The 15,392-nt window shown below is 39.4% G+C and overlaps 1 protein-coding gene across 1 annotated transcript; it reads left to right on the top strand.

Moving 5' to 3' along the window:
• On the top strand, positions 1-3,832 carry LOC145783177 (uncharacterized). Its single transcript, XM_082594973.1, has 2 exons — positions 1-1,465; positions 2,959-3,832. The coding sequence occupies exons 1-2, from the start codon at positions 108-110 to the stop codon at positions 3,323-3,325; spliced, it is 1,725 nt and encodes a 574-aa protein (XP_082451099.1). The 5' UTR covers positions 1-107; the 3' UTR covers positions 3,326-3,832.
• The last annotated feature ends 11,560 nt before the right edge of the window (positions 3,833-15,392 follow it).

Genomic DNA, 15,392 nt, shown 5'->3' with positions numbered 1-15,392 from the left:
TGTTGTTTAGCGCATTGACAAATGCAAGAAACTTAGTAGGCCTATCAAGAATACAGTATTTAACCACATTTGGAGATGAATTACAATTGAATTCTGCCTTTGTAAAGATGAATCTAAGCTGGTTTGCTTTAACCATTGTTGTCGTCACAATCGTTCATCCCGGGTTGATCGAAACACGTGAGAGTGTCTTTGTTTCTGAGTATGACATCAGTGGGGAGGATTTTTTCTTGGATTTTATGAGAAAGGAAAGAATCCTCTTGGTGAAGAATGAAGGTCGCGAATTAACGTCGCTTTTTGGTCAGACAGAGGTGCTGAAAGAAGAATTTCATGACGTCATAGTGCAGTCGCATCACCATGACAGTGATGGAAGCAGAAACGAATCTCTTGGTTCAGTTTTGAATGGCCGTGACGTGGTACGATTCACTTATGATATCACAAATGGAAGCGAAATGATGCAGCGATCGGTCAGAATGCCCTCAATGTTGATGTCGTGTCAAGGGCTGTTCGACTGTTTCATTAAATACGGAAAAGTGACTTTGGCAGGATCCATCAATGGAAGAACTACGTTGCCGACAATGCATTCCAACCAGCATTCCATAGTTGCAGTAGCGAAGGGAAGAGCCAAGATAGAAGTTGAATCGAGCCCTTCAATCGACCTCAATCGACGAAACTTGCTTTATATTCCTCCAGGTGATGACGTCACAATGGAGTGCGATGATGACCTTGTGTGGTTAAACTTCTCGTGGTCATGCGATGAAGACTTTGATTTAAATTGCAGAAGAGAATCACTATATTCTTTGACACATCATGTAAACGATTACTGCGCAATTTGCCGCGACAACAGCCTTCCTGATCGTGTTCTCAACACCGGGTACACAATCCCTCCAATCGGATTTGGTACTGCGAGATTATTTGAAAAGACGTACGAGATGGTTAAAATTGCCTTAAGCATCGGCTATACGATGATCGACACAGCAAACATATACAGCGGGGAAGCACGAGAGCAAGGATTCACGATCTCATCAGAGCATGAAATAGGTCGGGCGATCGCGGACAGCAAAATCAATAGAAGGGACTTGTTCATTGTGACCAAAATCGATCCGGACTTTATGACGTTTGACGGAACTTTGGCGAAAGTTGAACAATCACTGAAGGAATTACAAACGGATTATCTCGATGCAGTACTAGTGCATGATTTCGTGACAATGGACTCATGTGGTCCAAATGATAGCAACTGCCATTCCAGTCCATGGATCGCGTGGCGCGGATTGGAGGAAATGCAGTCACGTGGTGTAGTACGTAGTATTGGAGTGAGCAATATTAACGGTAATGACTTAGCATTTCTGATTAAAAAGTTTTCCAAAAGAAAGGTGTCCTTGGTTCAAAACTGGTTCGATCCTTTCCACCAAGATCGCATAGTCAGGAAGATTTGTTCTGAAAACAACATCGCCTACATGGGCTACAGGTGAGACCACGAACGAACTGGATAAAATTTGAAATTATATTAGTAAAGCAATCGTGATAAGGAAGATGTAGGACGTTTGAACCAGTAAGGCCCTTGAACCACCATTATAATTTTTCCCTTTCAAACCAAATTTCTTGAAGTTAAATGCTTTTGAGTCGAGTTTAATCTTAGTCTATGATTTCCAAAAGATTACAGCAAAGTAGTGATAAAAAGTAAATTTTTTAAGGTTTTATGTTTTGAACAACCAAAAGTAATTTTTATCTCACCAAGTTTTCGTTTTTTAACGCTTTCCCTTGTGCTTTTTTTGATTATCTTAAATGGTAATTATTTCAAACAAATGGGTACCCTACTGCAGCTTATCTCATATCATTAAAGCTGATGGTTAGCCTATATGTTAGTAAGAACTGCTAGGTTGAAAAGCATGCATGTTGTCATATGGGACCTTTAAGCGAGCACCTAGTCAAGGGGACTTTAAACCAATGGTGGACGATTGTCTGTGAAACCACTGGACAAATGACGAATGAACGAATGTCAACCAAGATGAAGAATATTTTTGCAGTATTTCGTCTAAAACTCATGAGCACTTTAAGACGAAAATCTAGACAGTTGAAGTCTATCATAAATACAAAAACATATTGTATTATTGGCATTGCTAACTAAAACATTATATAAATAAAGTGACTTGCGTTCTTCTGGTGACTATAGGCTACTTGGTCACCTCCTGATGAAGAACGCAAGTCACTTTATTGATCAAATGCCTGGTGAACAGTTTCACTCTGTTTAAAACATTATATTCTGACACTTAATTCTATCAGTTTGGACTGATTTAATGTCACAAACAGCGATTTTGTGTTTAAAACAAGACGGACTATATAGTTTTTGATTCAAAATATTGCTTGCATTGTACAGTATTTAAACATAAATATAACTATTTTTTTAGTTTTCCATTTCTTGCGAATTTGAATTTAGTAAAGTGCTTCAAAAATCCCACACGGGTGGTTTAAAAATCCCACCCAAGTGGGTGCTTCAAACCAATTTTCAAAAAATATTAAACTCTTGCAATCATGAAAAATAAAGGTAGAAAAAAAAATATTCAATCTGTTGGTTACGTAAATTGTTCTGTGAATTTTTTAAAAATTTGTCTTGTCGCTTCTACCTTTTTCTAGACCTCTGCTATGCTTGGTAGCCTATATATTGTTTTTTGTTGTGATGATCAGGAATAAAAAAAAAAAAAACTAAACTGAACTGATAGAAAGCATATAGCATTGTTGAAAAGCTTATGCTGGGGATACTTTGACACAAGTTTGAAACATCTGGATAGCAGAGGTGTACAGATTTTAGATGGGTGAAACAACGTAGGTGAAAATATCAAGTTACAGTGAAACAGCCTGGGATAACCAATCAAGGCTTTGTCAGTCCAAGGATAAATATTCAAAACTAAACCAACCATTTTGAGTTACGTTCAAATTTCAATTGTATTTTCTTTTTTCCAGCACTCTCGGCAAAGTGTGGACTGATGAACTTAGCTACGACGTCAATCCTGTGTTGAACCATTACCACATTGTGACGTTTTCGTCGAACAACAAGCTTCCGGCTACGTCATCTGTGTTGCGATGGGCAATGGTTCGTGACGTCATAGTCATTCCGAGCACACGTGACCCCGGCCATGCGGAACAGAACATTTTGACGCGAAGTCAAGTCCTTGATGGCGGTGACATAGAAGCCATCGATGATTTGGATAATACTTTTGGAAACCCTGAAGACTCGGAATGGACTAAAATGAAATTTTCCGAGGAGTTTGTAAGACAACCTTCCAAAACCAATCACGAAACAAAAAGTTCCACAAAAGATGAACTTTAGGGTCCGGAACAATGGAACAAAATGTACTTTCAACGTTTTATGAACATAATGGACTTAGGGAATAACCAAGTACAATATTCAATTATCTATGGCGCGATTAATCCAAAGTTGTAGAGCCAAATATGTTATGGTGGGCTATCATCGACTCATAAATAGCCAACTCCAACTTTAGCGTTGCCAAATTTTTGAAGGTTGTCAGTTTTTTTTAAAGTTTTGGACAATAAAATAGCAGTAGGCTACTAGGTACTACGTTCAACTATAGGACCATGGTTTAACAAGACAAACTCTCTAACGAAGCTCTATCAATAGCAGTAATCAGCAGTTTTATGAAACGTAGTGCATTAAACTTTTGTGGTGTTGTGTTGTAGGCTAAGTGATAAAATTTTGAACTATCTATGATATTGCAAGCAGTTTAAAATTCAATTAGGGCAATATCTAAGTTTTACAGCGCGATATGGAAACCAAGAAACATTGCCAAAAAAAATTGCAAATAAAAGAATGACTGTTTATCGTTTTGTATCGAGTTGGAACCGGCCTTTTTTACGAATCCGTCTCCGATTTCGGACACGCCAAAATCCCTCCGACTCCGACGCCCTGACGATGTAAATTTGCATTGCTGGTGCGCCAATACAGACCAAATCTGGGGATAAAATCAAAGCAAAAAATATAGTTTATAATTAGCAACATGGCCAAATAAACTCGTCTAGGATTTTTTACCAGCAAATATTGTGGTAGGTTTAAGCATACAAAGTTTGTATGACAAGGGAATCATTAGACCAATCAGAAGTTACAAAAACAGCATTTCAACCCATCAAAAGTTGCAAGAAAAACAGAGAAAATACGTCTTATATAAAGTAAATTAAGTCAACGCTTCGCCGTTCACAGCTTGGCGTAGACTCCCGTAGAGGGTGTAGGTAGAGATAGCATTTCTATGATGTGTGTTCGATTCCCATCCAACCCTTAACTGTTACCACAATAGCGACGTCCACGCTTAAGTAATCTGTAAGTATGCCCAAGGCACTTTAAGAAGAGTGAGAAAAATTTTGCTTCATTACAACAACGAAAACTCTTATGCGTAAAAATAATTAAAGTCATACTAAAGGAAAAACCTGACTTGGCGACTTTCCACGTTCTTTGTGTTTAACATGCTACCATAAAACGATTATGAAAAAAAAGGCCCCATTGCGGTCTGGCCACCATTGCGCGCGTGCTTTTGTCAGAGCTTTCGACACGGGAATGGGCGTGAGCAGCGAAGCGTGAGATTATACAGTCTACGTCACCAGCGACTAGCAATCAGCTGATCGGGCAAGAGTTTTTACTGCGTGAGTTTCAAATGGCAGATCTTGTTCTTCAAACAGTGAATCATCCTCTTTTACATAGATTCAACGTATTCAGGCCTTCAATCAATGTAAAATGAAAATGTAAAAAACAAGGTTTTTGAAGGCAAACTCCACTAAGGCATGTGAAACAATTTCAGCTAGGCAATTCAGAAGGCGTGGAGTAATCAGCATTTTTTCATGGATTCAATGTGTCCAGGCCTTGAATCAATGTGAAAATTCTTGGAACGCAACACGTCTGAACTTTCCAATCCAACGCGCGAAAAGACTTTTGATAATGCTACTGCTAGTCGCTAGTGACGTGATTCTGGGGCAGTGTTTCCACTTTTTGGTCATTTTGCAAAAAATAAAAAATAAAAGAAACGTTGGACTTTGCGCTTTGCCGGCGCCATTGAAAACAATTCTTTTTCAGTGATTTTTTATGAAATGTATTCTTGAATGTTCAGTTTACGCATTTTGATGCTTAATTCCCGTTTGAAAATTTCATTTAGTATGCCTTTAATAGTTTTTATTTGAATATCCACCATGGCCACCTGGAGATGCGGCCTGATTTGTCACATTTTGCAGATTTTGATTACAGCTACTGCTAGTGCTTGACTGACATTTTTTGAGATGTTTTTACTTTTTGCGGTTTCCTAATGACATAAATCTGTTTTGTTGCCTTGGGGAAGCAATAGCAAATGAGAAAAAGTAAATTGAAAAACGCAAAATCAGACTGTTATTGAAAATTAACAGTCTGACTACAATCTTCGAAATCAAATTTTCTTTGTTTTTTAACATGTGAGGATGTTAAAACCTATTGTGTCATCTGGGAAAAAGAATAAAGAAAGCGTAAAAATCTCATTTTTAGAAAAATTTATTTAAACGTTCGCCCAAAGTTAGAAAAACCTGAAAATTTCTGCAAAATGTGACAAATCAGGCCGTATCTTTAGGTGGCCATGTATCCACGTAGGCATAGCCTATAGCTTATTAATGACTTGTTAGAGGCTGAATACTTTAGAACATTTCATGCAAGTTAGGCAGAACTTTTGGTTCCAACACTCCCGCATTGTGCCATCATAGTCTCATTCAGGAGACAACTCATTTTCCGTTTTGATATCAGCTAGTACTCTAAATCCCTTTTCGATCGAGTATAGACTAACAGAGAGTTAAACAAAAGAACTTTAATTCTAAAGCACTTCAAAATATCTTGGTTGTTTATTATTTACAGTCGTGTGCCTTGAAAAAAACTTGAATTGAATATGTAGGCTATGCATTTTATGTTGTCATACTTTTTCTGTGCTCTTGTCAATTGGTGTGCCCGCAACAGTGCAGACAGCAAGTTACCACTGTTTGTGATGAGCAAGCGGCAACTCCATTCAAGGGTGAAAAGGGTGATGTCGGGTTTCCTGGAAAAGCTGGAATCGCTGGAATTAAGGGTGATGTTGGAAGGGCTGGTAAAAAAGGAGAAAAGGGAGATTCGGCAGCAATCGGTGCTTTTAGAGAAGAAATTCGACAAAAACTCAAAGGCAAGTGTTGTAGCAATAGAACTTCTTTGTAGCTAAACCTATTGCGTAAGCGAAGGAGAGGTTCTGGTGAGTTCCCAGTCTTAAACCTCACTTTCAAAACGTGTGTGACGTCACGACATAATATTCAGTAGCAAATAAACATTGTTAATCATTCTTTATTACAAAATACATGGAAAATCAGCAGAGCCCTATTGGCATATGCATTTCGCTCTAACTTTAGAGCATCTTTAGTGCCTAAAAAGCAAACATAAGAAAGCAAAACCTAAAAACTGTCACTAAATAAATAAATAAATAAATGAATCTGCAGTAGCCTAAGATACTGACGAAGACTAACTGCCAAAACTAACTGGTAGAATACTGCGTAAATATTAACTGGCTGCGTAAAATATTTATAGGCAAATTTAAACTATATTTAAACTAAACTACACGAACCTAACAACTATGACAAAATAATGATGACAATGCGCAAAAACAAACCAATGTTGATGAGAGTCGAATGGCTAAAGCAATACGTACAAAATGAAACTGTGTGAAGATAGCATGTCAAAATAAAACTAAGTGACAGAACATAGCAAAATCAATGGGTCCATGACCTAAGTGTTAAGTGCAAATCAATAAGATAGCGCAGCGATAAATTCACAATAAAATGAAGCTGGAAAAGCAGGACCAGCGATCAGAAACCTCTACTTAACAAGAGGCAAAATCATTCTCTTAATGTTAATCGAAGATTTGATTAGTGATGCCCATTTATCTTCGCACATGTCCAAATCTGCAACGGGTGGCTTTTCAACAAATGTTACTGTGAAACAGTCTGCAATAGATGGTTTTGTGTTTATGTACAAAGAGTGGCAGGAGGCGTAATGTTTGAGTAATGCCGCCTTATCACCTTCCGGACTGGTGTCAAAAGTGTTCCATGCAGACCTATGGCCGGACCACCTGGTAGAAAATCGATTGGAGGTTTGGCCAACATATTGTTCCGAGCAGAGTTTGCAGGAGGCAACATATATCCCGTAGTCGCTACAATTAAGGTCTTGCCGAAGTTTGATTACACTATCCCTAGATTGTATTACTCGGGTCCAAGGAACCATATTTTTATTATGGTTCCGGAAATTACCGCACAAAGCACAATGTCCACATGGTTTAGAACAGTCGAGTGTCTTTTCAAGATTGTCCGAAAGTGCAATGGAACGGTAGTTGGTCAGGGTGTTGCCAAGAGTGAGAGGTCTTTTATAAACAATGCATGCTGTCGGTTGTAGGGCTTTTTCTTTGGCAGTAAGTTTCATGGTAGTGGAAAATGAAGAAGCCCAAATTGTGCGTTTATTGGTAGTTTTGTGATTCTTGGGGCCAAACCGTTCCTTCCAATTTTTTGCTAATGTAGTGATGCGTTCTACCACGTCCTGTTTAAAACCAGAAAAATTACATTTATTCTGTAGTCTTCGTAAAGAGTTGAAAAAATCTTCATCCAGCTCGTTGAGACGTCTTAAACGTACACATTCACTAAAAACAATAGACTGGAAAATATGTGGGGGGTGAAAAGAAGAGCCGTGGAGGAAGGGTCTGTGTTTTGCTGTGGTCTTTTGGAAGTCTCTCGTGGTAAATCCTATTAGGTTAGATTGATCCGTAACATGAAGCACATCTAGGAATTCAACCTCTTGGTCCTTCAAAGCTGTATTAATGCAGCGAAATTTGAGCGAGAGGCCATATTTTGTAAACGCTTCTGTGAGCGTCTGTTGGATATTGCGTGTATATTCGGCTCCTTCCGAAATCCACATTATGTCGTCGATAAACCTAACAAACAATACCGTATATTTCAGTTGCTGGGCTAAAGACTTAATAATATAGTGGACTGCAATGTTGGCAATAGAAACCGAATGGTTGTCACCTGTGACAATACCGTTTTGCTGTTTGAAAAACGTCTCGCGATACTGAGTGACAACGTTGTCCAAACAAAACATAACTAACTCAATCAACTTCGTTGAACCAACTTCGTTGAAACCAGAGTGCAATTTTACAGCTTCTTGCAATGACTGTACGATTAAATGTCTAGGGATGCTTGGGTAAAGAGCAGCAACGTCAGCGGCAACCAAAAAGAAAATAGGTTGCTCACCAGGTGGTGAGGAGCAATTATCGTTCAACCAACCTTCCTTCCATTTAACCAATTTCATGAGATAGTCCCGGCTATCTTTGCAGTATTCATTAACCATGTTCTTGCAGTAATCAATCCTAATGGGGTTAAGAATGGATTCCAACAGAGCTGTCACTCTGGAAGTGGTAATATTTCCAGCAGATTGTAAAGTTCGAACAGGAATATCAAAGACTGAAATGGTGTTTAATACTTCAGGAGGTAGTTTGTGGGTTTTAAACAGTTTAAACTTTTTATTTTTTTTATTATTTTTTTTTTGTTTATTTTTTTTTTAGTTTAAATTGTTTCACAGTAACATTTGTTGAAAAGCCACCCGTTGCAGATTTGGACATGTGCGAAGATAAATGGGCATCACTAATCAAATCTTCGATTAACATTAAGAGAATGATTTTGCCTCTTGTTAAGTAGAGGTTTCTGATCGCTGGTCCTGCTTTTCCAGCTTCATTTTATTGTGAATTTATCGCTGCGCTATCTTATTGATTTGCACTTAACACTTAGGTCATGGACCCATTGATTTTGCTATGTTCTGTCACTTAGTTTTATTTTGACATGCTATCTTCACACAGTTTCATTTTGTACGTATTGCTTTAGCCATTCGACTCTCATCAACATTGGTTTGTTTTTGCGCATTGTCATCATTATTTTGTCATAGTTGTTAGGTTCGTGTAGTTTAGTTTAAATATAGTTTAAATTTGCCTATAAATATTTTACGCAGCCAGTTAATATTTACGCAGTATTCTACCAGTTAGTTTTGGCAGTTAGTCTTCGTCAGTATCTTAGGCTACTGCAGATTCATTTATTTATTTATTTATTTAGTGACAGTTTTTAGGTTTTGCTTTCTTATGTTTGCTTTTTAGGCACTAAAGATGCTCTAAAGTTAGAGCGAAATGCATATGCCAATAGGGCTCTGCTGATTTTCCATTTATTTTGTAATAAAGAATGATTAATTGATACTTGATGGAGAATCGCTGGCCCGCTGCTTCTTAGTCAGGAGATCCCCTAGCATATCCTTAATGGAAATCAATATACAGCAGAACTCGATTAATCCGGATTCGATTTGACCGGCGATTCCATCCGGATTAGGCAAAGATCCGGATTAACCGATGACGGTTCTATCAAGCCTGACGTTACCTAGATAGAAGGGTATCGGTAAAAATCACCGAAATTGAACGCATTAGTGTGGTCATCTGTCAATTCCGAGACGCGCGATCACCATATTAGCGATAGAATTCTTTTGAAATGCAGCATGCATGTAAAACGGATGTATTTGTAGACTCTGCGTTTAACGCAAGAACACACTGGCAAAAGTTATATCTTTAGACATGCGTGTCGGAATAATCTGTAGTCACTCAAAACTTTTGAAAACAGTTACGGAAGACGAGTTTCTTTGGAAAACTTACAAAAAATCAAACAAAGTCTTCTATTGGAAAAACATCACCGACATACCGCCGAAAATTCCACCGACATCTTTTCAAGTGACAGTACGAGTTTTGGCATTTGCGCACGAATTTTGGTTAGGAGGGATTACTGTTCATGAAAAGAAGAAATCCGCAATAATTTATTGCGTCACATTAACGGAACAATAGATAAGAAATTTCTCGCTATAAGCCACGTTACGTTTTAGCATAAAATGGCAAAACTGTCGGGAAAATCCGGATAAAGCTATAGAGAAAGCGCAACTTTTGTCCGGAATAGGCGAAGATCCGGATTAAATAATCCGGATAATCCGAAGCCGTTTCTCAAGAAAAAGGTTACAAATCATTTGTACTTCCAGTTTCATCCGGATTAGGCGAAGATCCGGATTAACCGAATCCGGATTAACCGAGTTCTACTTTATGTATAAACATTGTTATCATTGATCCAAGTATTATGACGTCACACACATCTCAAAAGAGATTGGAGTTTACAACTTATCTCTGTCTGCCCTGCTAAATCTTGGCTAGGCCCATGTTTGAATGTAAAAGAACAGTAGGATTACAATACCATAAAACTACAAAATATTTAAGTAACTAATTTGCTGAACAATTTTTTTTTATATATTTTTGTTTTCAATCAAATATAGTTATTACTATCTAATCTAAACCCTTGACAGCCTGTTTCACCTAAAGGAGGATCATCGGAAGGTTCTTATTCAAGTAGAATCTATTTAAATAAGGACCTTCTGATGATCCTCCTTTAGGCTTAGGTGAAATAAGCTATCAAGGGTTTAGATAGTAATAACCACAGTATATTTGATTTAATTTGCTCTGCTTTGCTTTTTGCTTGGCATTGAGCACTTTTTGTAGTATTAATAGTTTTCATTGTTTTATTTTATTTTTCAAATGCACAGTCTTGTTTGACTGCTAACCTATTAGCCTACTGGAATTAGTCATGTCCTACTGATGATGAAAATAATAGGCTATCGTATATGAAGCATTTACAAAAAAAAAAAGGTGTCCTTTTGCAATCAGTGTTTTATAGTCAGATATTCCAGTCTTGTTTTTTAGATTTAGCTCAATGTTCTGGCGGAGTCGTGGTTGGAAGGATTTGCTACAAGTTGCCTTATACAGTGGGATCTCGTCTTGACTTTGGGAAAGCAGAGGAATTATGTACTTTCCTGGGAGGTCAATTGGCGGAAATTCCAACACGAAAAGTCTATGATGCTGCTTACAACTACGTCAGATCAACTTGGAGTCTTGAGTTAGAAGCCCCTAAAGCCCGTCATATTGGAATACGGTTTGGAATGCAATACCGGTGTAGCAGTCCAAGAGTTACTGCAGGCCAAAAGTTACAAAGGTTGCCAAATATTTTATTTAAATTTTGTTTTGAAAAATAATTAGATTTTTAACCTCTAAAAAGGTCAGATTAATACTTATAAGTATTTTGTAATGTTAACTGAAAAGCTTGCATTAGTTTGAGAGCAATGAATTCATTACACTTAGTTAAAACAATTTTCGCTTTTCTATCGATTGCGATAACGCCGGGCACCCCTGGTAACTTATGGACTGACAGTAACTTCCAGACTGCAACGCGTCAGAAGCAGTCCAAAAGTTACTGCTATTGTAAGTGGGTGTGCTTTTTCGAAATTCGTTTGGGAAAACTTGTAAATGGACCGAAAATTTTGCAGTTAAAACTGTTTTTTAACTGCAGTTTAAACTTCACTTGGTCAGTATAGATTAAACCCTCTGCAAGTATGCGAAAGATGAATTCCAAGAATAAATATTCTCACCACGAAACCGTTATTCTTGACTTTAAGTTTCGTGCCACTTGTTTTCGATGGGAGTCCAACGGAAATTCATTGTAATCTTAAAGCTTCAACACTTTCGTACTTGCGGCGTGTTTGTCGATCTCACGGCTGCCTACGACACTGTATGGCACAGCGGCCTTACCTGCAAACTACTTCGTCTCCTTCCTGACAGGCACATGGTCCATATGATTATGGAACTTGTGCAAAACCGCAGCTTTACTCTTTCCACCGGTAGCGGCCGACGAAGTAGACTACGTCGACTCAGGAACGGCGTCCCACAGGGCTCTGTCCTGGCTCCCCTCCTCTTTAACACTTACATCTATGATCTGCCTGACACCATCTCCAGGAAGTATGCTTACGCAGACGATCTGGCTCTCCTGCATCCAGCCGGAGACTGGCAGTCAATGGAGAGGAACCTAAGCCAGGACATGTCAACTATATCAACATATCTCCAGAAATGGAAGCTACAGCTCAGCAAGGCAAAGACAGTGTCGGCGGCCTTCCATCTAAACAACAAGGAAGCAAAACGTGAGATCGGCATTACCACCGATGACGAACACCTCCCCTACTGCGCCGAGCCCGCCTGCCTCGGCGTAACCCTGGACAGGTCACTCACGTACCGACGACACCTGGAGTCACTGCGCAAAAAACTATCGGCGCGCGTTGCACTTTTGAGGCGGCTGGCGGGTTCCGGCTGGGGAGCTGATGCGAAAACCCTTCGCACAGCTACCTTGGCCCTCGTCCATTCTACCGCTGAGTACTGCGCACCAGTGTGGTGCCGCAGCTCTCACACCCGCCACATTGACACCGCCATCAATGACGCACTACGCACTGTGACTGGATGCCTGCGTCCCACTCCAACGGACTGCCTTCCCATCCTTGCAGGCATCCAACCTGCTGAGCTTCGCCGTAAAGGAGCCATGATTTCCCTTGCTCGTCGCGCACTGGACCCCGACCACCTCCTCCACAGTGCACTCCAGCGCCTACCTGGAGGACAGCAGCGACTGAAATCAAGACGCCCATTTGTGCCCGCCGCACGGCAGCTTCTGAACGGCGTTGAAGATCTTGGAATGGATGCGGCACACTGGACGAGCTGCACATGGAGCATGGGGTGGCGGAGCGGCGCCTCCCGACTCCATGATTTCCTGCCCGACGTCGATCCCCGCCCTCCGGGAATGTCCCTCGCGGGGCTTGCGTGGGTCCGGCTTGGCCGCCTACGAACCGGCGTCGGTCGCTTTCGTTCAGACATGTGCAGATGGGGCCTGGCTTCCTCACCGGGATGCGAGTGTGGCGCCACAGACCAGACAGTAGATCATGTCGTCCATGACTGCCCAATCCATCAACCACCACATGGAACGCTTGGACTGAAGACCCTGGATGACGAGACTGTAGAGTGGCTGATGACATCATGCCCAAACATATAGTCCCGAAGAACAGCTCATACGACGAAGAACACTTTCGTAAAAGTTAAAGCCTTCCCCGCGTGTGAGACTGTGATAGCCTACTCACTGAAGGTTAATGGCGTTTGACTACCGGTTGGCCTACATGTAGCCTAAGCTACTTTATATTTCTTCAAAACGGTAGTTATGAAAAACCAGACAAAAAATAGGCTCAGTGCTTCATTCACTAGAAAACTTTGGAAAACTCCAACTCAAGACCAGCGGCTAACATCAGCCTTCAAATGCAAACTTTGCACGATGTATTAAGGCCTGTAGCTTATTAATTGCCACCGATTCACGTTCAATGCCAAGCAAAAAGCCAAACAGAGCGAACCACATCAAATGCAGTGACTAATACTAGCCTATAGTTTCTAAAACCCTTCACAAGCTAACATTTATTTAATAAGAATCTTCAGATGATTCTAAACAAAGGTGAAACAGATTGTAAAGGGCTTTAAAGACTACGGACTGCATTTAGCCTACTAGCGTCTATGTAGTTTTCATTTTTCATGTAGGCTAGGCCTAGCCTTTGAGGCTTTTGCATTTGAACCAATGGAAATTTGTTTTCATGGACCATTTGCAAAGTCCAAATTCGGAGAGTCGGCGAGGCCCTACTGGGACATGTTGCTGTTGAAACCAGGACCGTTAACAGGATTTCTCGGGGCCGGTACCAATTTATTTTCGGGTCCCCCTCATCGACAATGTTATGAATATAAAGGTTGTGTACAAACTTTTATTGATGTGCCAAAGACAGGCAAGACACAACAATAAAACAGGGTTGAGCATTACAACAATACATTTTACATATTTAAAAATAGTTTAACAGTCGAACGTTTTCGGCTTAACTTAAAGCCCTCATCAAGAATCTAAAAACGTTTATAAAAATGCAATAAATTTCAACTTCATGAAGGTGCAGGGGTTTGTGGTTTTATTTGTATTATAAATGTTTATAACCCCTGAAGACAGCAGATACGCTGCTGGCGTAACAAAGCTTCGATGGTACAAAGGTAACACGATGAGTCTCAAGTTCTTTTATTCGTAAGTTCGAGTTGAATTTAGATTTTGAATTCGAAAAGTTATCTTATGAGTCTGAGTTAATTTTCAGTAATATTATGAGTCTCTGTTAAAATTGTTTTTTGCAGAGGTATATAAACCACTTTCAGAAAAAGGAAAAAGCAAACAGTTACGTAATTTAAGATTGGCAAATTTCAACAATGTTTACCAACTAGGGTGAACTCCTGGTGAGATTCCGTCGCAGAGGTGAACTGCGGATATAACGTTTTGTTAAAGCAGTGAAGATTGAAAGCGATGACTTGCCATTAAACAGAATCACTTGAGGAAAGCTGTCGGTGGAAGGTTATTTGAGTAAAAAATGATCCATCAAAATTATCTCGGTGCACAACAAGTGAGCCTTTTTTAAGAGACGCAAATGTTATGTGAGAATTACATTTTGTAGAAAGCTAAAAACAATGGAAATTCATTCGGGTCTCTACAAAGGTAATTAACTAACTGATTATAAGCATCAAGAAACATGCAGCGATTAAAAGCAATAGTGTGGAAACATTTTTCCACAGATTAAATGTTTGCCCACTCAAAATATTTAGGCGAAGGACGGGACCTGTGAACAGGGGTCACTTCAAAATCAAAACCCTTTAAAATTAATTATACAGCTCTTTAGTGCCAGTTGTGGATATATTTTGGTTTTGAGATGGAATGAAAGTTAGGTTTTTCATGGAAATGACGTTTGTTCACAAAGAACAAGAACTTCATATCACAACTGTTCAACAGTAAACTGCTTGTTTGGACTGATGGCGTCATGCAACAACAACAACAGTTACTGTTGTTGTTGTTGCTTGACGCCATCAGTCCAAACAAGCAGTTTTTATTTTGCCAATCCATAAAAGGATCAGAGGTGCACGGATCCAAGATTTTTAGGATTCCGTTTTTCCTTTTTGAGATTCGGCAATTACTAGCTATTTCAGATCGGAATTCGGAAGTAATTTTATATCTGAAATTTTATTGTAAAAGTATTTCACCACATGACAGATTCACACTATTTGTAAAAGTACCGTACCGTAGTTTACAAAATGGATTCATGAAATTCAGTACCGTAGGCTAGCTTTCTAGCCTACTTAGTATATAGGTGTATGGTGCTTAGCCTACTACCGTACGGTATATCATGCAATATTGGCTGGTCTCTTAGAGCACTTTTGGTCCCTACATCACAAGCATCCTGACTTGTAATGTGTTATCTTCATTTAAATGCAAACTACTTGACACAGCCACTGGTTGCTAAAATAACCATTCAATGCATAGCAAAGCAATAACTAAAACTTCTAGGCTGTAATCTTAATAATGAAACAAAATTTATCATCATTTGTCAACTTAATATAGGCCTAGTAGCCTACAGTATC

This window comes from Aplidium turbinatum, chromosome 14 (genome assembly GCF_918807975.1).
Source record: "Aplidium turbinatum chromosome 14, kaAplTurb1.1, whole genome shotgun sequence".
NCBI classification, from domain to species: domain Eukaryota; kingdom Metazoa; phylum Chordata; class Ascidiacea; order Aplousobranchia; family Polyclinidae; genus Aplidium; species Aplidium turbinatum.
Note: the sequence above shows the minus strand (reverse complement) of the source record. Positions and strands in the feature narration are given on the sequence as shown.

Coding starts and splice junctions, on each gene's coding strand:
- LOC145783177 (XM_082594973.1), top strand. CDS start 108: ATGAATCTAAGCTGGTTTGCTTTAACCATTGTTGTCGTCACAATCGTT. Junction 1,466..2,958: donor ATCGCCTACATGGGCTACAG/GTGAGACCACGA, acceptor TCTTTTTTCCAG/CACTCTCGGCAAAGTGTGGA.